Here is a 23,771-nt window from a genome sequence, read left to right as displayed (position 1 = left end):
GTTTGGAAGGATGATCATGTGAGTGGATGGATCACTTGAGCCCAAGAGTTCCAGACCAGCCTGGGCAACATAGTGAGATTCCATCTCTCCAAAAAATAAAAAAAATAAAAAAAATTGCCAAGCATGCTGGTGCACACCTGTGGTCCCAGCTACTTTGGAGACTGAGGTCAAAGGATCCCAGGAGGTCAAGGCTGCAGTGAGCCCTGATCACGCCACTGCACCCCAGCCTTGGCAACAGTGAGTGAGACCTTGCCTCAATAAAAACAAGATGAACAAAAAACAAGACATTTCAGCAACATGTGCATTGTGCTGTGGCAGAAGTTATAACATGAATAAAAGTGTTTAGGATATCTTAAATATAAAAAAAGTCAAGAAATACCTTCTTTTGGGGGGATGGGGTTTTTGTAATGAGTCAATTAAAATATTGATGCTAAATCTTCCCTTGCTGTATTTAAATTTGCTGATTTCACCATAGATTTTCAGTGTTTCATAATGCCTTTTAAAAAAGATAATTGAAACATTTATATGGTTTATTAGTCAGGGTTCTCTCAAAGGACAGAACTAATAGGATAGATATGTATAAAGGGGAGTTTACTAAGTAGTATTAACTCACATAATCACAAAGTCCCACAATAGGCCGTCTGCAAGCTGAGGAGCAAGGGAAGCCAGTCCGAGTCTCCAAGCTGAAGAACCTGGAGTCTGATGTACAAGGACAGGAAGCATCCAGCACGGGAGAAAGATGTAGGCTGGGAGGCTAAGCCAGTCTAGCCTTTTCACGTTTTTCTGCCTGCTTTGTATTTGCTGGCAGCTGATTAGATGGTGCTCACCCAGATTAAGGGTGGGTCTGCCTTCCCCAGCCCACTGACTCAAATGTTAATCTCCTTTGGCAGCACCCTCACAGACATACCCAGGATCTATCCTTTGCATCCTTCAATCCAATTAAGTTGACAGTCAGTATTAACCATCACATACAGTAATAACTAACGTTTATTGATGACTACATGGTTATAATGTGCCAAGCACTGCATCAAACACTTTATTTACATTATATTACTTCAGATTTGCGGTAGCCACACAAGGCGGGTGTTATTATCTCTGTTTTCAGAGGCGTAAATTAAGGTACACAACTGTTAAGTAACCTAAGTAATTGGCCTAATGTCACAGAGCTAGATAATGGCAAAGCAGGGACTCAAACTCAGGACTGTCTAAATCTCTAAATACACCCAGTAGAACCTTAAATTATATGGCTTTTCTGCGTAAATTAGGAAGAGCTCGTCGACAGTGAACCAAACCATCTTTGTTTGCAGAGGATAGAAGTTTTCCCTGGCAGAAAAGAGAGGAACCTCCTTTTTATTGTCTCCTGCTTGTAGCCCTGGACCTGGATGGTAGCCTGCAAGACTTTCAACTTTTGGTCTAGTTTTTGACCTAGAAGTTAAAGAAGCAAGCCATTCAAAGTATATTTCATTGCTGTCCTGATTTTTCATCACTTTCCCTTCTCATAAAATATTTCCTCATGGAAAGTTTTCTCTAGAGTTCACAAAATCACAATAATACAAAAACAAGTTATTTATTCGACATTTTGTCATGTGTCCTCCTTTAAAGATCTAGGATTTTTTTTTTTAAGGAGAAAATTTCTGGGCCAATTTTTTTTCATGTTTGTTTTCATCCCCTTTCTTACCACCACCCCCCACCCCGTCCAGTTAAGAAATCAAAGGTCTTGAATGATCTTCAGGGATTTAACGTACTTAGATTTAAAAAAAAAATCTTGGTTAAGTAGCATTCAAGTTTTTTAAAGCTATGTGTGAAAGAACAAAATATCCATTAGACTAGCACTTCTTTCCAAAGAATGATAATATTTTATATCGTAAGTCAGCAATCTGTGGTCTCCATGCTTCCTCCAGTTTCTCCATAGAACATTAGTACCACCCTCCTTCACTGATCTCAAAAACAACTTTAAATGCAATAATATCTTAGGGGATTTGGCCCTGCCTGGAGAATCAAGTGCAGACTCATTCCATGGTGTGGTATACTCTCAAGTCCCTTACTTGATTCTGTAGCTTCATCTTCTGACATTCATCACCTTATATTTTGACCTCTAGTAATGTTGAATTGTCTAAGACCTCCCTGCAGGCACCATGCTATTCCATACCCCTGTGACATTTGTCGTGAGGTTCTCTCTTCTTAGAATGCCCTTTCCATCTAGCTTACCCTTACTCATCCTTCAACGTATCACACCAGTGTCAATTTTTTTCTAGAAAACCTTCCTTGGATTGCTGGGTGCCCTTAGTATCCCTCCTGTGTTTTGGCAGAGGCCCCTGTGCACACCTTTAGCCTAGCACTCACATTATTATATTGAAAGGACCTGCCTAGCTGTGTGTCTCCCTTATTAAACTGTAAACTCCTTGGAGCTAAGATTGATGTTGCTCATTTTTGTCCTCCAAGCTCTTAGCACAGTGTCTGAACACCGTAGGTGTTACACAAATGTTTGCACTAAACTGAACTTCCAGAAGAATATGAAATAGAATTCAGAGTACTACTTTAGGTGAATGTAGTTTACCACATTCTAGCATGATGTGACACTGCAGTATAGTTCAGTGTTTGGGGACCTGTCCTCTCTTGTGACTACTACCATATCCTTTGGCCCTTAGCAAGTGTTCAATAATTATTTGTTGGATTAAATTAATATAAGTATTTTAATCCTTCTTGTGCACATGAATTCCCCAGATCGTTGGGCTGCTTACTACATTGAATGTTGAGAGGGTGACAGAGGTTGCAACTAACAATGGGTACACTAAATTCAACTCAGGCATGTTTGGTTTGTTTGATAAATTTTGAGCCAGTATTTAATAATGTTTCATATGAAGGACCAGGTATCTGGTAATATGAATTTTCACTCCCACATGGCGATGATTGACTGGAATTGAGTAGCGACTGCTTCCTTGGGATAGTACACCTTTCTGTGGCTTGTCACAGTGCCTACTCTTCTTCCTTTTTGAATCCCTGGCATGCAGGCTGCATGTCAACTCTGTTTATCACTGCACATGCACTGTTTCTTTTTACTAAAGATAAATATTTATCTTTCGGAAAGGCAGAAGATCAGAATAATATAGGACATTGAAGGGAAAAAACTGTTCCTTTTGCTCATAACGCTTCTGACACCAAATGTTTGGGACTGTTGTCTCCTACACCTGGCCATTCTCCATTTCTCTGTCGATACCAACTAGGTGTCCAGTGATTCAATTCAATTCTGACACTCACTACACAGTTAGTATCAGACCCACAGGTAAAGGACTCAGTCCCACATGACTACCTGCTACTTTAGATACCAACTGCAAATAGTAGGTCTGTTGGTTATCCACAATTCTGTCTGATTTGTTTGTAAATTGGGGGTTCCTACAATAATTTGTGATAATTTTCTATAATGGCTCGCAAAATTCAGGGAAACACTCTACTTGCTATTACTGTTTTATTATTATATAAAGGATATAAATGAATAGCCAATTGAAGAGGCACAGGTCCAGGCTGGTCCCAGGTAGAAGAGCTTCTGTCTGTGGAGTTTGGGTACACCACCCTCTTGGCATGTGGATGCATTCACCAATGCAGAAATTCTCTGAACTTCATCATATAAGATTTTTATGGAGGTTTTATTACATAGGCATGATTGGTTAAATCACTGGCTGTTGGTGATTAAGTCAATCTCCAGTCCTTTCCCCGCTTGAGGTGGGAGAGTGGGGCCACAAGTTCTAATCTTCTAATCATGGACTCCAGCCACCACTCATCTTAATAGCATACCAAAAGATACTCTTATCACCATGGAGATCCTGTAGTGTAGAAGCATATGCTTTTTCTCTAGATAAGAATCGGTATTCACAACCATATACAACGAAGAGTCACACTTCCAAGAAGAAAGCCAATGTCCCACTTCAGCATCAAATCTAAGACACTGCATTTCGCTTTCTCTGTACCAATGTCATAATTTGTTTGTTAATCTCTTGGTTTTATTTCAAAAACGAAACTATATTTAGAGAGGAAACAAATTCTACCAGCTGCTGTTGGATGCAAAAGATCTTTTTCTTTCTTGAATGGTTTATATTTGGACAGAGAAAGGTACATATTTGAACCATATGTGAATTCAATGTAATGTATTAGCTTTGATTGTGCCAGAGTTCCTAGAGGGCTCCAGAAATCAAAGGATGTGGCTGGTCACCCTAATTTTGGAGACTTGAATGCCTTTGTTCATAGTAGGAATCCAGAACAGAACGTAGCAACTTCTGTTCCTCATGATTTCATATACTCCGTCCATAATCATCTGTCCTAATTCCAGATGCTAGTTTGCTTTACCCTATGGTAGCAAAATCAGTCAGTTTTCATTTTCTCAGGAAGAGAGGAGACTACTGGCAGGAGGAAGTGGAAGGCAGAGTAGAATGATAAAACCATGTGTGTGAAACATGGCTGCTTAGCCCAGTACTAGCAATCGCAATCATTTTGCTCTCTCTCTTCCGTGTCTATTAAGTGAGAGTTTGGCTTGGTTGATTTCTAAGATCTTTTCTATGTCTGACAGGGAGTAATCTTATCAAATTATTGAATTAGGCCTATGGTTGTGAATACTCTTTCAGCTGGCATTTTATACCCTAATGTTAGATACTCAGTTTTTATTGGGGAGCATGAATTTGGGTTATGAGGCAAATAAATAGTTGCTCTTAATGCCTGGAAACAGATTGAAATGCAGTGTTATAGATCTTACAACATTTTCCTACAGAGGTTAAAAATATTCAGAGATTCCTGGATTTTAGTCACATGAAGTTTTGTGCTTATGCCTTTTTCTCAATTTTGCACATATAACCAAAGAATAAATGAATGACTCTAAATTAATGACTCTAGAAGGTTTCTAGACATAGTACCTTATTGGATCTTGATGTTAACCCTATGATGCACATTAGGCTGAAAAAACTAAGCTAAAGTAGAGAGTTTTGTGATTTTCCAACATCAGTTAACTAGTGATCAGCAGCGTAGGGTCTTAAATCTATGTTTTTTGTCTCTAAATGTCATGTCTTTTGATTTAAGATTTTTGGCCATATAGATTATGAAAAAGAAATGTTAAATTAAACAGTGGAACCACTCTATTTCTTATTTATAGTTTGAGAAAGATTGACTCCCCTGGAATTTAATTCTCAATGTCTAAATTTAAGATCAAGATTTCTAATAACGTTTTATTTAAAAAAAAAAAAAGAATCGGTATTCTATTGGTAAAGTATGCATGTTTATTTAAAGTTGAATTCAGTTGCAATTACTGGCACATTTTGTTTTAGGGAAACGTGCAGAATTCTTGGATTACAACAGGTGAAGATTCTGGGGTGGGTGAAACTGCCAAAAGACCATATTCCCATGACAATGCAGATATTGGCAAAGCTGCATCTGCTGGTGAGCAGCTAGAACTGGTGAGTATTTGGGTGCTTTTCTCTGATACATCTTTTTTCTTTTTCTCTTTTGTACTTTTTTTTATTCTGGTAAAATATATATAACAAAATTTACTATTATAACCATTTTAAGTGTGCAGTTTATCTGTAATAACTACGTTCATAATGTTAATCTTACCGTTATCTGTTTTCAGAAGTTTTTGATCATCTCAAAAAGAAACTCTGTACCTATTAAATAATATCTCCATTCCCCTCCCTGCCAACCCCTGGTAACCTCTATTCAACTTTCTGTCTTTATAAATTTGCCTATTTCAGATATCTGATATAAGTGGAATTAAACAATACTTGTCTTTTTGTGTCTGGCTTATTTCCCTTAGCATAATATTTTCAAGGTTCTTTTTGTTGTAGCATGTGTCAAAATTTCTTTTCAAGACTGAATAATATTCCATTGTATGTGTATTACCAAACTTTATCCATTCATCTATTGACTGACATTGGGGTTGTTTCTTTTGACTGTTATGAATATTTCTTCTGTGAACATTGGCATACAAGTATCTGTTTGAGACCCTGTTTCAATTATTTTAAGGATATACCCAGAAATAGACTTGTTGGATCAAATGGTTATTCTTCATTCTTTTTTCTTTCTGCTCCTCAGACTTGATCATTTTAATTGTCATTTCTTAAAGTTCACCAATTCTTTTTTCTGCCTACTCAAATTTGCTCTTTAACACCTTTAGTAGATTTTTTGTTTCAGTTGTTATACTTCTTAGCTCCACAATTTCTGTTTGGTTTCTTTTTATAATGTGTTTTCCTGATTTTCTTTAGTTGTTTGTCCATGTTTGTCTCTTGGCTTTTTGAGTGTATTTAAGACAGTCATTTAAAAGTCTTTCCCAGTAAGTCTGATGTCTGTGGTTTCTCAAGCATAGTTTCTGTCAGCTTATTCCATTCCTTTGAGTGAGCATGTTTTCCTGTTTCCTTGTATTCCTCGTTATTTTGTTGTTGAAAATTGAGCATTTCACTATCATGTGATTACTCTGGAAATCTTTAACTCCTTCTTTCCTAGGATTTGCTGTCTTATTTTACTATTGAAGGCTGTAGTAGTCCTTTTGTGTTGAGACTTTTTCAAACTATTTTTGCGAAGACTATTCCATGTCATGTGTGATTATTGAAGTCTGCGTTCTATTAGCTCATGTTCAGCTAATGTTTGACAGGGATTTCCTTGAATTCCCAGAGCTGAAAACAAATACCCCCCACTCCCCTCCAAAGGTGGAGGCGAGGTGGGGAGAGAGAGAGAGAACAGCCCACCTCTCCCAGTGTTTTCAGATTGGCTCTGTGCTGGGACATTCTTTTCCCATTTAACCAGGCTTGCTCTGAGCCTAGGGATCAGCCATAGGTGAAAGCTTACGGTCTTCTCAGAATGTTTCCGAGAGTGTATCTTTCCTAGGCATACTGTGACTTTGTAAATTCCCCTGTACACACAGCTGCTTTTGAATGTCCTAATTTCCCAAGGTGTCAAAAACAATTCTATTTTAAGACCAAATAATACTTTTCAATCCTTTGATGTATTTAACAGAACTTTATTCTTCTTTTGGTAACCTGAAGTTTTCTTTGCATTAAATGTGACATGTCAGAGTTGATCAACAATGATGAAAGTGTGAGATTAGCACTGTAAATGGAATGTTCCAGAGGAAGATACAGTGAATCATAGTTCAGGTTCTCGTTATCATCCACAGATGTTACTAGTTTTCTAAAGGTTCTTTCTGTCCAGTCGCCCTCCCCTGTCTTAGTCCCTAATCCAAGCTTCATTCTACTTGGGAAAGAGTACCCTTCTTCAAAAAAGAAAATTGGAAAGACTAAGTAAATTATATCTTTTTTTCCTTCCCTGAGTAATTTACAGTAGCTATTTAATGCCCGTAGGATAAAGACCAATGTCTCAAGTTATCCACAATTTCTGTCAAACTAACGTTCGAGACTAGTTTCACACTCTTCTCCTGTCTTTTGTTTTTTGTTTCTTTTTGAGATGGAGTCTTGCTCTGTCACCCAGGCTGGAGTGCAGTGGTGCCATCTCAGCTCACCACAACCTCCGCCTCCCGGGTTCAAGCAATTCTTCTGCCTTAGCCTCCAAAGTAGCTGGGACTACAGGCGTGCTCCACCATGCCCGGCTAATTTTTGTATTTTTAGGAAAGAGACAGGGTTTCAATATGTTGGCCAGGCTGGTCTTGAACTCCTGACCTCGTAATCCACCCACCTTGACCTCCCAAAGTGTTGGGATTACAGGCGTGAGCCACTGCGCCCAGCCTCACTCTTCTCCTGTTACAAATCTTATCTGTAGGCATGCAGACCACTCTCCAGTTGCTACTTCATAAATTTATAATCCACTTTCATTTCTCTTTGAAGAACTGGCTTTGGTTTATGCAGCCCTCCCTCCCCAAAATGTTCCCTTCTTACTCTCTACCTATGGAAATGTTTCCAGCCTTCAGGGTGTAGTTGAAATGCCCTCCCACATTCTGCTTTCCGGAATAGCGTGCCTTCTCTCTTCCCTTTTCTGCATTAGAATTCCTTTCTCTTTCATGCCTCCCCCTAGCACTGTGTTTATGATTGTTGGAGACTCATCTATTTTCTCTGTTTGTGACAAAGGTCCATTTCTGCATTTGTGTGCTCTACGTCACAGATGTTTTTCACTTTTTTCAAGGGTTTCATCCTTGCACTTTTCTTTCTCTTGTATCTTTTCCCTCTCAGTGGTTTATTCTTTTTATTTAATTTAGTGTTTTGAGACGGGGTCTAGCTCTGTCATCCAGGCTGGAGTGCAGTGGTGCAATCTCAGCTCACTGCAACCTCCGTCTCCTGGGTTCAAGCAATTCTCCTGCCTCAGCCACCCGAGTAGCTGAGACTACAGTCATGCGCTACCACACCTGGCTAATTTTTGTATTTTTGGCAGAAATGGGGTTTCGCCATGCTGCCCAATCTAGTCTCAAACTCCCGGCCTCAAGTGATCCACCGTCCTCAGCCTTGCAAACTGCTGGGATTGCAGGTTTGAGCCACCACGCCCGGCCAATGCTTTATTCTTAGCAGAGTGCGTTCTTTAATAGCTCCCATAAAGCAAACAAACCCAAAATATATTCTCCTGACCCTACATTCACTTCCAACTATCACCTTTCATCTTTGTTCTCCTTTTCATACCAAAACGTTTCCAAGCAGTTGTCTATGTTTATGTCTCCACTTCTTTCCCTCCCATTCTTGTTTCAGTATGCTTCAGTTGAGTTTCGCCCCCTATAGTCCACCCCAACTGCTCTTCTTCCAGCTATCAGTTCTCATTGCTATAAACCTTGTAGCCGCTCTGTGTAACGTGGACATTGGTTGACTATACCCTCCTCCTTTATATTTTCTAATGTTATGTAATTTAACATAACATTCAGTAAAGTACACAAAACAAAAATTTACAGCTCAATGATTTATCTGTAAATGAACACCTATGTAATTATCACCACTTTATGCTTCCTGCTGGTTACTGCTCCTTCGTGCCTTTAAAGCTAATCACTATCCTGAATTTTCTGAAAAATACCCAAGTATGCATCCTTAAACATTTTAAGTTCTCTTTTTTCAATGTTATGTAAGTGGAATTGTAGAGTATGTATTCTTTTGTATCTGGCTTCTTCTGTCCACCATTATATTTGTTAGATTCATCCATGTTGTCGCATTGGCTGAACTTTGTTCATTTTCTTTGGTGGGTCTGCTATATGAACATATGACTTTATCCATCCACTGTCAGGGAACATTTGTGTTGTTTCCGGTTTGCAGCTATTGTGAGCAGTGTCGCTATGAACATTCTTTCACCTACTGGTGTGTGTTACACAAATTTAGGCTGCATATGTATGTTGGAGTAGAATTTTTGGTCTCAGGATATGTCTGTGTTCAACTTGAGTAGGTAATGACAACCTTCCAAGGGGGTTTTATCAGTTTACACTTCTACCAGTAGTATATGAGTGATACGTTTGCTCCATGTCCTTATCGACCATATAGTATTGTCGATTTTTCTGGTGAACTTAGAGTGCTGTCTTGTGATTTTCATTTGCATTCCCCTAACTACTAGTGTGATTGAGTATCGTTTCATATATTTATTGTCCATTTGATGCCTCTTTTGTGAGCCACCTATTCAGATATCCTTATTATTTTTTATTGAGGTATGTATCTGACATATTTATTTAGGGAGTTCTTTATATATTCTTGATGCAAGCCCTTTGTCAGTATATGTATTATAAATATATATTCCCACTCTGTGGCTTCGCTCGTAACTCTCTTGATAGTTTGCATGTTGCTTGCTTTGATGGCTAGAACTTCAGTTTGTTTTCCTTGATTATGTAGTTGTTTTCTATGTCCTTTTAAAAAGTTTTTTTTCCAACCACAGTCATGAAGATATTCTCCTACATAATCTTCTGGAAATTACAGTTTCTTTTTTTTTTTTTTTTTTAAAGACAGAGTCTCACTCTGTTGCCCAGGCTGGAGTGCAGTGGTGCGATTTCGGCTCACTGCAACCTCCACCTTCCTGGTTCAGGCAATTCCTCTGTCTCAGCCTCCCGAGTAGCTAGCATTACAGGCACATGCCACCAAGCCCAGCTAATGTTTTTTGTATTTTTAGTAGAGACGGAGTTTCACCGTGTTGGCCAGATTGGTCTCGAACTCCTGACCTTAGGCAATCCACCTGCCTTGGCCTCCCAAAGTGCTGGGATTACAGGCATGAGCCACCGTACCCTCCCCTGCCTTTTTTTTAATTTTTATTTTTTGAGATGAAGTTTCGCTCTTTTTGCCCAGGCTGGAGTGCAATGGCACGATCTCAGCTCACTGCAACCTCCGCCTCCCGGATTCAAACGATTTTCCTGCCTCAGCGTCCCATGTAGCTGGGATTACAGGCACACGCCACCATGCCCAGCTAACTTTGCATTTTTAGTGGAGACTGGGTTTCACCATGTTGGCCGGGCTGGTCTTGAACTCCTGATCTCAAGTGATCCACCCTCCTCGGCCTCCCACAGTGCTGGGATTACAGGTGTGAGCTACTGCTCCTGGCCTACGGTTCCACTTTTTGCATTTAGATCTGCAACCTACCTGGAATTTATTTTTGTATATGGGGTCATAGTTTGTTCTTTTCCTATGTATTTATACGTCCAAGTGCCATTTCTTGGAAAGGTAGTCCTTTGCCTTTACGATAGTACCTTTCTCATAAATAAGTTGTCCATATATATTTGGGTCTGTTACTGGACTGTGTTTTAGTTCATTGTGCTAATACTATACTATCTTGATTGTTAGCCTGATATCTGGCAGACCAAGTCTTCCAACATTGTTCTTTATCCTTTGGCCTTTAGTAATTTCCAAATACAGTTCAGAATTGTGAAGTTCCAAAAGTCATTTTGGGATTTTGATTGAGATGACTTTAAATTATAAATTATAGGTCATTTGAGAATTAACGTTTTATGATATTATCTAATCCTTGTAAACTGCATATCACTCCACTTATTTGAGTCATCTTTAATTTTTGTCAATAACCTTTCATAGTCTTCTGAGTAAAGGTTTCATACATCTTTAATTAGAATTATTCCTTTTTATTTTTTATGCTATCATAAATGATACATATTTTCCAAATTTTTATTTTCTAACCCCTCATTGCCAGTATAGAGAAAACACATGAGTTATAGATTTTGATTGAATGTCACTTTCTTTTGACTAGTGTTAGCATGGTATATCTTTTCCCTCCTTTCACTTTTAACTTATTTGTATCTTTATATTTGAATTGGGTTTTTATAGAAAGCATATAGTGGGGTTTTGCTTTTTTATCCAATCTGACAATATTTGCTTTTTTTTTTTTCCTGAGGCAGAGTTTCGCTTTTGTTGCCCAGGCTGGAGTGCAGTGGCACAATCTTGGCTCACTGCAACCTCTGCCTCCCGGGTTCAAGCGATTCTCCTGTCTAGCCTCCCAGTTAGCTGGAATTATAGGCACATGCTACCATGCTTGGCTAATTTTTGTATTTTTAGTAGAGACGGGGTTTCATCATATTGGTCAGGCTGGTCTCAAACTCCTAACCTCAGGTGATCCACTTGCCTCGGTCTCCCACAGTGCTGGGATTACAGGTGTGAGTCACTGTGCCTGGCCATATTTGCTTTTTAATTTGGGTATCTACACCACTGACATTTATTGTGATTATTTATACAACTCAGTTTAAATACACCATCTTGCTATTTGGCTTCTTCTTTACCCATCTCTTATTTATTCCTCTTTACCTCTTTTTCTGTCTTCTTTGAATTATTATTATTATTATTATTTGAGACGGAGTCTCACTCTGTTGCCCAGGCTGGGGTGCAATGGCATGGTCTTGGCTCATAGCAACCTCCGCCTCCCAGGTTCAAGCAATTCTCCTGTCTTAGCCTCCTGAGTAGCTGGGACTACAGGCGCTTGCCACCACACCCAGCTAATTTTTGTTTTTTTTTAGTAGAGATGGGGTTTCACTGTGTTGGCCAGGCTGGTCTTGAACTCCTGACCTCATGATCCACCCACCTCGGCCTGCCAAAGTGCTGGGATTACAGGCGTGAGCCACTGTGCCCAGCCATGAATTAATTATTTTTTATGATTCCCTTTTGCTTTTTTTGTTATTGGTCTGAAAAAAAATCTTTAGTACCAGTATTCACTTGATTGCTCACTTCAGAAACCCGGGATTGTTTTTGGTGTATTTTTCTCCCCTATATCTATTCTGTCATAAAATTCTGTCAGTCTTTCTCTTAAATATCTCTGTACTAAATCCTTTCTTTTTAATTCCTACTGCTTGATTGCTTTTGTTCATGTGCTTATCTCTTACCTATGTATTTGTAATTACTGGTTTCCCTTTCTTCACACTTCAATTATGATTTAAGACTCAATTCTGATAAAAAGTTTTCAGTGGCCCTCCAGTGTTTCTTCTAGGGGGAAAGTACAGGAGACATGTGCACCAAATAAAAGTCTTGATATTTTTATTCTTCTTGTGGCCCACCTTTACCTACTTTACCCATCTCCAACCACCCCTCCACCTCACATTTTACATTCTAGTGATACTGATCGACTTACTGTTCAAACATATAGCATGGTTCCTTCAGCCTCTGTGCCTTCTGCTCTACTGGAAATTATCCTTCATGACTTAACATTTCCTCTGTGAGGCCTTCTTTACTTCTCTTTGGCTGAATTAGGAGTTCCTGCCTCTCTAAATTTTTCAATTTCCATATACTTCACTAGAGCAATTTATGAACAGTTGACCCTTGAATAATATGGGTTTGTATTGTGTGGGTTCACTTATATGTGTATTTTTTTCAAGAAATATATCAGAAATTTTTTTGAGATTTGTGGCAGTTTGAAAAAACTTGCAGATGAACCATGTAGCCTAGAAATATGAAAAAATTAAGAAAGAGGTATGTCATAAATGAATAAAATATATGTAGCTAATAGTCTATTTTATCATCTACTACCATAAAATATACAAATCTATTATAGAAAGTTAAAATTTATCAAAACCTATGAACACTATCACTTACAGACTGTACATGGAGTCATTCTCAGTCAGGAGGAATGCAAAAAAACATAAAGATGCAGTATTAAATTATAACAGCATAAAGTTAAATGTAGCACATACTGTACTACTATAATAATTTCATAACCATCTCCTATTGCTATTGTGGTGAGTTCAGGTGTTTCAATTGTCTGCTTAAAATACCATGTGACACTAGTTATCTCTGTGTAAACAGTTTGTCTCTTCAGTAAATTGCATATTACAGTAAAAAGTGATCTCTTGGCAGTTCTCGTGTAGTTTTCATCATGTTTAGTGTGATACTGTAAACCTTGAATAACACCATGAGGCCCATGCAAAGTGCCACTAGTGATGCTGGAAGTGCTCCCAAGAAGCAATGTCATGACATTACAGGAAAAAGTTACATTGCTTGATACGTTCCATAGATTGAAGTCAGCAGCTGTGGTTGCCCCATTTCTAGATAAACTAATCCAATATGAGGACCATTGTACAAAAAGAAAAGAAAATTTGTGAAACCATCACTGCAGCCGTGCCAACACATACAAAAACTTTATACTTTTGCCCAATGCCTTTTTATCTGTCATGGAAAATGCAAGTTTTATGTGGGTACAGGATTTCTGAAGAAAAGCATACCTGTAGACTCTAATATAATTTGAGAAGAAAAAAGAAGTCATTTTATGACAACTTAAAAAAATAAGGAAAGTAAAGGATGTAAAGCTGGAGAATTTAACACCAGCAAAGGATGGTTTGATAATTTTAGAAAGAGATTTGGCTTTAAAAATGTCAAGATAACAAGAGAAGCAGCTTCTGTTGACCAAGAGGCAGCAGACAAGTTTCAAGATGCCATTATGAAAATTATTTAGGAGAGGCTGGGTGTGGTGGCTCACACTTGTAATTCCAGCACTTTGGGAGGCTGAGGTGGGTGGATCACCTGAGGTCAGGAGTTCAAGACCAGCCTGGCCAACATGGAGAAACCCTGTCCCTACTGAAAATACAAAAATTAGCTAGGCATGGTATCATGTGCCTGTAATCCCAGCTTCAGCTTCTCGGGAGGCTGAGGCACGAGAATCACTTGAACCCAGGAGGTGGAGGTTGCAGTGAGCCAGGATCACACCAATGCATTCGAGCTTGGGTGACACAGTGAGACTCTGTCTCAAAAAAAAAAAAAAAAAAAAAAAAAAAGGAAGAAAATTATTTAGGAGAAATGATATCTACCTGAATAGGTTTTTAATGCAGATGTAAGTGCTCTATTCTGAGGGGGAAAAAAATGTCACAAAGGACTTTTATTAGTATGGAAGAGAAGTGAGCACCAGGATTTGATGCAGGAAGGGATAAGCTAACTCTATTGTTTTGTAAAATGTACTCAGGTTTATGATCAGGACTGCCCTTATCTACAGAGCTCCTAACTCATGAGACTTGAAGGGAAAAGATAAACACCAACTGTTAGTCTTTTGGTTGTGCCACAAGAAGGCCTGGACAATAAGAAACCTTTTTCTACATTGGTTCCATTGATACTTTGTCCCTGAAGTTAGGAAGTACCTTGCCAGTAAGAGACTGCCTTTTATTGTTTTTTTTTTTTTTTTTTTTTTTGAGACGGAGTCTCGCTCTGTCGCCCAGGCTGGAGTGCAGTGGCGCGATCTCGGCTCACTGCAAGCTCCGCCTCCCGGGTTCCCGCCATTCTCCTGCCTCAGCCTCCTGAGTAGCTGGGACTACAGGCGCCCGCCACCGCGCCCGGCTAATTTTTTGTATTTTTAGTAGAGACGGGGTTTCACCGTGGTCTCGATCTCCTGACCTTGTGATCCGCCCGACTCGGCCTCCCAAAGTGCTGGGATTACAGGCGTGAGCCACCGCGCCCGGCCGAGACTGCCTTTTAAAGTTTCTTGATATTGTACAATGACTCTGGCCACCCAGAACCCCACGAGTTCAACACTAAAGGCATCAAAGTGGTCTCCTTGCCTGCAAACATGGTGTCTCTAATTCAGCCTCAAGATCCAGGGAGTCATAAGTATCTTTAAGGCTCATTACACACGGATACTCTATGGAAAGGATTTTCAACGCAATGGAAGGGAACCCCAGTAGCAAGAACATCATGAAAGTGTGAGAGAATTACAGCATTGAAAATGCCATCATTGTTATAGAAAAAGCCACGAAAGTCATCAAACCCATAACAATGAATTCCTGCTGGAGAAAACTTTGTCCAAATGTGGTGCATGACTTTACAAGATTTACAGCAGTCGGTCAAGAAAATCATGAAAGAGATTGTGGATGTGGTGGAAAAGGTTGGGAGTGAAGGGTTTCAAGATAGGGATCTTGGAGAAATTTGAGAGCTAATAGACACCACACAAAGGAATTAACAGAAGATGACTTGATGGAGATGAGTGCTTCTGAACCAGTGCCAGAAAATGAGGAAGAAGACATAGAAGAAGCAGTGCCAGAAAGCAAATTGACATGAGATAATCTGGCAGAAGGGTTCTGATTATTCAAGACTGCTTTTGACTTCTTTTATGACATGGACCCTTCTATGATATAGGCACTGGAACTAAAGCAAATGGAAGAAGGGTTGATATTGTGTAGAAACAATTTTAGAGAAAAAGAAAGAGCATAACAAAGTGAGACAGAAATTACCACATGTTTCCATAAAATTAAGTTCACCTGCCTCTCCTGCCTTCCCTCCCAACTCCTCCATCCCCGAGAAGACGAGACCACCCCGTCCTTTTCCTCCTCCAACTCGGCCTACTCTGTGAAGATGGTAGGGTGAAGGCCTTTATGATGATCCACCTCCACTTAATGAAGAAAATACCACTTTCTTTGCCTTCTGATTTTCCTAATAATGTTATCTTTTCTCTAGATTACTTTCTTGTAATAATACAGTATATAATACACATAGCATACAAAATATGTGTTGTTTATATTATTGGTAAGTCTTCTAGTCAATAGTAGGCTATTAGTAATTAAGTTTTGGGGGAGTCAAAGTTATACATGGGGCCAGGCTCAGGGTCTCATGCCTGTAACCCCAGCACTTTGGGAAGCTGAGGCGGGCAGATCACTTGAGCCCACGAGTTTGAGACCAGCCTGGCCAACATGGTGAAACCCCATCTCTACTAAAAATACAAAAATTAGCCAGGCATGGTGGCATACACCTGTAATCCCAGCTACTTGGGTGGCTGAGGCACAAGAATAGCTTCAATCCAGCATGTGGAGGTTGCAGTGAGCCGAGATTATGCCACTGCACTCCAGCCTTGGCGACAGAGTGAGACTCTGTCTCAAAAAAAAAAAAAAAAGAAATTATACATGGATTTCCAACTGTACAGGGGTCAATGCCCCTAACCTCCATGTTATTTAAGGGTCAACTGTAATTGAAATTCTTCATTTTTCTATTCCTTTCTGGGATATTTTATAAGTTCCTTGAAGTCCAAGCCACCGTCATCTTAGATACACAATAAATATTTGTTGAATGAAAGAATAACCGGATACCAAGAGGCTTGTAGGAGTTAGTCTATCATCATGTGATTTAAAACTTTACTTTTGATCATTCATCTAGCACATATTTATTGTATGTCAAATATTCAACAGCCACAATGAAGGAGTCTAATAAGATCTGATCTTTGCCCTAATGGACCTTATGGGTTACAACTGTTTTTTTCCCAGAGTCACACTTTTAGGGATAAGACCTGATATATGCAATTTTGAAAGAAAAAGAAAATCAATTTTATGACTCAGCAGTTCTTTGCAGGCATTCACACAATAAAAATAGAAAATTTGGGGTGGACTGGGAAAATATTTTCTAGGAAGACATGTTTCCCCCACCTTGGGTAAAAAGGAAAAATTGAACTTAATATTAAAAATTAAAGTTTATGGGTGGGCACAGTGGCTCATACCTGTAATCCCAGCACTTTGGGAGGCCGAGGCTGGCAGATCATGAGGTCAGGAGATTGAGGCCATCCTGGCTAACACGGTGAAACCATGTCTCTACTAAAGATACAAAAGAGCCTGTAATCCCAGCACTTTGGGAGGCCGAGACGGGTGGATCACGAGGTCAGGAGATCGAGACCATCCTGGCTAACACGGTGAAACTCCATCTCTACTAAAAATACAAAAAACTAGCCGGGCGAGGTAGCGGGCGCCTGTAGTCCCAGCTACTTGGGAGGCTGAGGCAGGAGAATGGCGTGAACCCAGGAGGCGGAGCTTGCAGTGAGCTGAGATCCGGCCACTACACTCCAGCCTGGGCGACAGAGCGAGACTCCGTCTCAAAAAAAAAAAAAAAAAAAAAGATACAAAAGAATTAGCCGGGTGCAGTGGCGGGCACCTGTAGTCCCAGCTACTGGGGAGGCTGAGGCAGAAGAATGGCATGAACCCGGGAGGCAGAGCTTGCAGTGAGCCGAGATTGCACCACTGCACTCCAGCCTGAGCAACAGAGTGAAACTCCATCTCAAAAAAAAAATTAAAGTTTACTTATAAAACACAGGACATGGAGAAAAATATACTTTTATTTTTCTTTTCTATAGGAGAAGCTAAAACTTACTTATGAGGAAAAATACGAAATTCAGGAATCCCAACTGAAGTTTTTGAGGTAAAGTGAAATCTTCCATTTATAGTCATACCAAAAGCATAATGATCTTAAAATATATTTGAATGTTTGCTGAACTTCTAGTTTTAGTCATTATCAAACTTACTTGCTGACATTTTATATATAATTTAAAAACTTTCCTCAGATTATTAAAGGATAAAATGGCCTAAAATTGAGTTATTTTTCAAATCACATTCCTATTTCTTCATCAGTTGTAAAATACTTGTGTTTTCTCATAAAAATAAGAATCGTGGCTGGGCGTGGTGGCTCACGCCTGTAATCCCAGCACTTTGGGAGGCCGAGGCAGACGAATCATGAGGTCAAGAGATTGAGACCATCCTGGCTAACATGGTGAAACCTTGTCTCTACTAAAAATACAAAAATTATCTGGGCGTGGTGGCACACACCTGTAGTCCCAGCTACCTGGGAGGCTGAGGCAGGAGAATTGCTTAAACCCGGGATCACTTGAACCAGGAGGTTGCAGTGAGCTGAGACCGTGCCACTGCATTCCAGCCTGGTGACACAGTGAGACTCCGTATCAAAAAAAAAAAAAAAAAGAATCACTAACTCACTAACTGCTCTTATAGAAATTATGATATTCAAGTAAAATAATAATGAAAAGAAAGCACTTTAGTTTTCAAATTATTAGTATTTTTCTCTGTAGATAGTCTTCATCTAATTTTAAAATTGTAATGATAATATAATAGTTTGAGTATTTGTATGCGTCATGAATTTGAGTGTATATGATGAATCTTCACATAGTTTTTATAGAATCTATTTATTAGAGATCCCAGTAAGACCTATATATTATAGATTAACCATTAGTGATTTACATATAATGAGTAGAAAAAGACAGCAGGAATTAATGTTTTTGTTGTTAAAGATTATTTTTAAATAGTGGTAATGAAGTATTTTTAAATCAAATAAACTTTCAAATACTGTTTATCATTTTATTTTAATAAGTCCAATTTGAAATAAATTTTAAAATCTTCCAGGCCATATCTATCTAGAGACATAACTAGAGTAATACTAAGAGCCAGAACTCAGCCGGTTGCAGTGGCTCATGCATGTAATCCCAGCACTTTGGGAAGCCAAGGCGGGTGGATCATTTGAGGTCAAGAGTTCGAGACCAGCCTGGCCGATATGGTGAAACCCTGTCTCTACTAAAAATATAAAAATTAGCTGGGTGTGGTGGCACACACCTGTAGTCCCAGCTACTCAGCAGGCTGAGGCAGGCTCACATGAACCCAGGAGGTGGAGGTTGCAGTCAGCTAAGACCACGCCACTGCACTCCAGCCTGGGTAACAGAGGGATACTCCATCTAAAAAAAAAAAAAAAAAAAAAAGCCAGAACTCATAGCTTTCATTGAACGTGCTTGTTTATTTTTTAAATATTCTTATGTTTTTCATAGAGTACCCTGATTAGTTTTAGGATTTCTCTAGAGATTTCGACTTTTTGTTTTTACAAAGAAACATAACATTTAAAAATTACTCTAATTTTTGCTTTCTTGCTTTTTGTCCTACTTTATTTTATTTTGATTTTTTTAATGACTTGATTCTTCAGTTTTTAAAGTGATATGTTTCTAGATCATTGTACTTAGGGGAATGTGACTTATTTTGTCTCATTCAGAATCCAGATATTTCATCTTTAATTACATTAAAATACCGACTTGCAATGAACTAGACTTTGTTCTCTGAATCCTTCTGTTTCTTCATTTTCTTTTACTATAATTTAAGATTCTTTAAAGAGGCATTTTCTTAAATAAAATCAGTCTTCTTTTCAACTTTCTCTTTTGCCATTGCCAGTAACCAAATCTACTTGAGTGTTTTGAGTTTGGACCTGACCGAAATTAGTAATGGGGACCCTTTGAGTTTGGAATGTGCTTCCCAAGTTCTTTTTATAAAGCCTTTGAAAGTCAGACATTCTCTACATGGTATTGAAAAAGAAAACTTACCACGTTGGTGTTATTATTTTGGGGATAGGGTAGAAGCGGCTCCTTTTTTCCCCTCAACTTTGGAATGCCATTAGATTAGCTTTTTTTTTTAACCCTTAGATTGCCTGTGGGTCTTTTCTGCCTCTCCTGGGTTGCTTGACAACCCCCGAAATCTCAACAATTGTCTGACAGCCAGGCTGTTGACTTCTTCTCTGTGACAGGGAGCCAGTTATGATGGCCATAGCCCCTGAGCATGGAGACTCTGACAATGACAGTAGGGAGTAGACAGAGATGGAGATAAAGTTCCTGCCTTCAGTAGTCTCATTTTTCAGCTTGAAAGTTTTGTTTTGTTTTTTTTTAAATAAAAATAATAATAATAAAAACACAACAATGGTACAAGAGCCACCTAGGCAAGGAAGCTCAGTCGCCAAGTTGACTTTAGCGCAACTTTACTAGGATAAGGTAGGAAAATACAACCCATGCACCAGTCATTTAATCCTTAAAAAGTCACCTTGAAGAAAACCTCATCCAGAGGTGAGCTGATAAAGTAAAAACAAACAAAAACTGCACCCACACCCACACTCACACCTCCCCACCACCCCCAGCCCTTTCTTTAGCAGCCTGTGTTTCTAGCTAATGGCTACTACCCCTGAAATCTTATGACTGGCAAGTTCTATGTAACTTCCTTCTGTAACTTACTTTCTTTTGAAACAGATCTTTGTAGAAGTTTGTTGTTAGATAATTATCTATCTAATGTTTTCCTTCTGAAGAAAAATGGGCAGTAATAAACTAGTCAAGGATAAAAATCCATGTTTTTTTATGTGAACTTTTAAGGTAATCTAAAAATTTTAAGAGGTTAATGCTTGAAAGAGGTTATTTTCGTCACCTCAAGTATGTTGCCTTGTATTACCCCACCTCTTTTTTAAGAAAAACTATTTGGGATTTATATTTGGAGTTTTATTTTTGTTTTGTGGTTAATATAGCATTAATGGAGGTTGGATCCTGGAACAAGAGAGCCAGTATTGGGCAGACTCTAATCTAATATTAAAATCTTACAAGAACCTGAGCTAATTATTGAATATATTCAAATCTCGTCATATTCAACGTGTCAATTACAATCACCACACCAAAAGTTTCAGGGTCATGGTAAAAGTTAATAAGGTATTGGATGTAAACTAAAGCATCAGGTGAATGCCCATAAATGATAGTAGTAGTTAACATTATGATGATTCATTTTAAAGTCACGTAATTTTACCTGGCCATTTTCTAGAATTTTTTCCCCCTCTTTTTAGGAAAGACTTAGCTGAATATCAGAGAACTTGTGAAGATCTTAAAGAGCAACTAAAGCATAAAGAGTTTCTTCTGGCTGCTAATACTTCCAACCGGGTTGCTGGTCTTTGTTTGAAATGTGCTCAGCACGAAGCTGTTCTTTCCCAGACCCATAATAACGTTCACATGCAGACCATTGAAAGACTGATGAAGTAAGTATGCTTCTACATACGGAGTCTTTGGCAGTATGGAAAATTCTGCCTTTAAAGGAGCATTGTGTTATTTTAGCCCTATGCTAAATCACATGTGATTATTGTTAATCTTCAAATACAATGGATTTTAAAAGGTTCCTTCATTGTAGTTTCCTTGAAGACAAATGGGTAGGTTCTGCCTTGTCACCATGTCGCTTTGAACAGAAACCCTGTCACTTTGAACAGATAATAGTATCTCTTGGTTTCAGTCCATCTTCAAGTGAGAGAATTGAACTAGACAGTCTTTACAATTCTGTCCGGTTCTGTGAATCTATAATTACAAATTGAATACTATTCTTAACAAAAGTGAGTGTAATAGAAATTCCTTTGGTTTTGCCATATCTTGAATTTTTCTGCTGTACTTCGGATGGAATGAGTTATTACCACGTCTTTCTCGTGTGTCTGTTGTAAGGAATATTATGAGGACCCACTGTGTCCCACTATTGATATTTGAGGGTTAACTGAGAACAAGTTACAGATGACCTTTTGTGTTGTCAAAGTTTTCATCTAAACTGAGTGAAACAATTCTCTATGTACATCTGTTTTGTTCTGTTTTCACTATTCCAGAGGGAACCTTTTCCTGTGAAAATTGTATTCAGTAGAAATTGAGAATTATTATGTAATGTGGAACCCAGTGGCAGTTTATAGTGTATGTTCTTCTATGCCCCCTACTTTTCTGTGTGCTCAATGTCACCTCTCTCTGTCTGCTCCGCTCACTTAAATAACCCCAGATCACTTCCTTTTAGAAGAAGTCTCTCACCAGCCCTGCCCCATTTTGTCCTCAACTGACTTAGGTTCCTTTCTTCTGTGATTTTACAATATATTGTGTACACCTGGAGGCAGCAATTGTGTTTTGTTTATTTCCATAGCCTTTGTTCCTAGCAGAGTGTCTGGCTGGCAGTAGGCACCCAGTAAATGTTCGCTGTTCATGTGACAAGGCATTTTGGCATTGACTATTCCACAGTCAGAGATCCTCCTGCTGGAACTGCTGTGGAGAGGTGGCATGACTGTGGTCATTAAGGTCAGACCGATTTTGCTCCATGTCCTGACCTTCAACAAATTACTTTTCTTCTCTGAGCCTGGAGTCTTCTGTTGTTTGGAGGAATAATACCTGCTTCTTGAGATTTAAGATCTTTTTGGGATTTTTACTAAGGCAGGTTAGCCTGTGACCAGAAGTACTGCTTTTGAAACTGACTGCTTGGGTTCATGTTCTGATTCTACTGCCAACTCACCATGGAACCTTGCAAAAGTTACTTAGCCTTTTTGTGCCTCAATTTTCTCATTTTTAAAATGGTGACGTAAGTACCTAACTCATAGAGTTACCTTGAGGGGTCACTAGAGAAAACCTATGTAGTGCTTAAAACACTTCCTGACATATAGTAAGTGCTCAATAAATATTAAAACCATTCTGTACCTTCCATACTCCCAAGAATGATCAATATGTCTTGTAGCTGTGGTTTCCACACATGGCTAACCCCCTGGGGTCGGGGGCAGGTTGCTGTTGATTTTGAGTTGGGGTCTCACTCTGTTGCCACGGCTGGAATATAATGGCACGATCATAGCTCACTGCAACTTTGAACTTCTGTGCTCAAGTGATCCTCCCGCCTTGGCCTCCTGGGTAACTGCAGACATGTGCCGCCACACCCAGCTAATTAAATTTTTTTTTTTTTTGGTAGAGATGGAGTCTCACTATGTTGCCCAGGCTGTTCTTGAACTCCTGGCTTCAAGTGATCCTCCCACCTCAATTTCCCAAAGTATTGGGATTATAGGCATAAGCCACCACACCTGACCTAACCTACTGATTGTTATATGAACAGAATTTCCAGTGTGGACTGGCTGGTAGCTTTTTTGTTTGTTTGTTTGTTCGTTTGGTTTTTGTTTTTTTTTGAGACAGAGTCTCTCTCTGTTGCCAGGCTGGAGTACAGTGGTGCAATCTTGGCTGTCTGCAACCTGTTTCTTGGGTTCAAGTGATTTTCCTGCCTCAGCCTCCCAAGTAGCTGAGACTATAGGCACCCACCACCATGCCTGGCTGATTTTTGTATTTTTAGTAAAGACAGGGTTTCACCATGTTGGCCAGGATGGTCTCGCTCTCTTGACCTCGTGATTCGTCTGCCTCGACCTCCCAAAGTGCTGGAATTACAGGTGTGAGCCACCACGCCTGACCCGACCAGTAGTTTTTATGATCTATACTGCTTGGTTCTGTTTTTGTTAAGTATTTTAAGTATTAAATATGTTGTTAATTTATTCATATATGCTCAATATAACTATTAAATATGTATTAACTATTTTCAGATACAACTAACAAATGTAGTAAACATTTATTGTATGTCAAGGACTGTGCTAGGCAATTTAAGAACATAATTTTTAAAAATCTTAAAGCATTCATGAGGTAGATATTATTACCCTCGTTTTAAAGGTAGGGAAATTGGGGTTCAGAGAAGTTAAAAATTTGCCTGTTTATATTTGAAAAACAAGAACAGAACTGTACCTTACAAAAATAAATTCACGGTGGTTTTGAAGGTTCAGATATAATTCAGACTATAAAAGCATTAGAAATAAATATAAAAAATATCTTATAGTTGTGGGTTATAGTACTAAGGATGACATGAAAAGTGGAAATCATAAGGGAAAAAAGATACATTTGTTTCTATTAAAAAATAAATTCCCTTACAATAAAACATTACATATTCAGTTAAAAGGCTGAGAAAAAAATATTTGAACTATACATGACAAAAGACCGATAGAATAAATTTCCTTTGAAACAAACAAAAAGGACAAGCTGCCTAGTTGCAA

The 23,771-nt window shown here is 38.8% G+C and overlaps 1 protein-coding gene across 38 annotated transcripts in view; it reads left to right on the top strand.

The window, feature by feature from the left end:
• Nucleotides 1-23,771, top strand: part of SDCCAG8 (SHH signaling and ciliogenesis regulator SDCCAG8) — a 250,336-nt gene that overhangs the window by 29,544 nt on the left and 197,021 nt on the right. For all 38 annotated transcript variants that reach the window (XR_012433004.1, XR_012433027.1, XR_012432919.1 and 35 more), the window contains 3 exons: nucleotides 5,310-5,438; nucleotides 17,464-17,528; nucleotides 20,751-20,939. Coding sequence is in view for 21 of the 38 variants with exons in the window: in XM_074036211.1 (XP_073892312.1) it covers nucleotides 5,310-5,438; nucleotides 17,464-17,528; nucleotides 20,751-20,939 (383 nt within the window). In the remaining 17 variants the exon portion in view is untranslated. The remainder of the gene's footprint in view (nucleotides 1-5,309; nucleotides 5,439-17,463; nucleotides 17,529-20,750; nucleotides 20,940-23,771) is intronic.

Source organism: Macaca fascicularis, chromosome 1, assembly GCF_037993035.2.
Source record: "Macaca fascicularis isolate 582-1 chromosome 1, T2T-MFA8v1.1".
NCBI lineage: Eukaryota > Metazoa > Chordata > Mammalia > Primates > Cercopithecidae > Macaca > Macaca fascicularis.
Note: the sequence above shows the minus strand (reverse complement) of the source record. Positions and strands in the feature narration are given on the sequence as shown.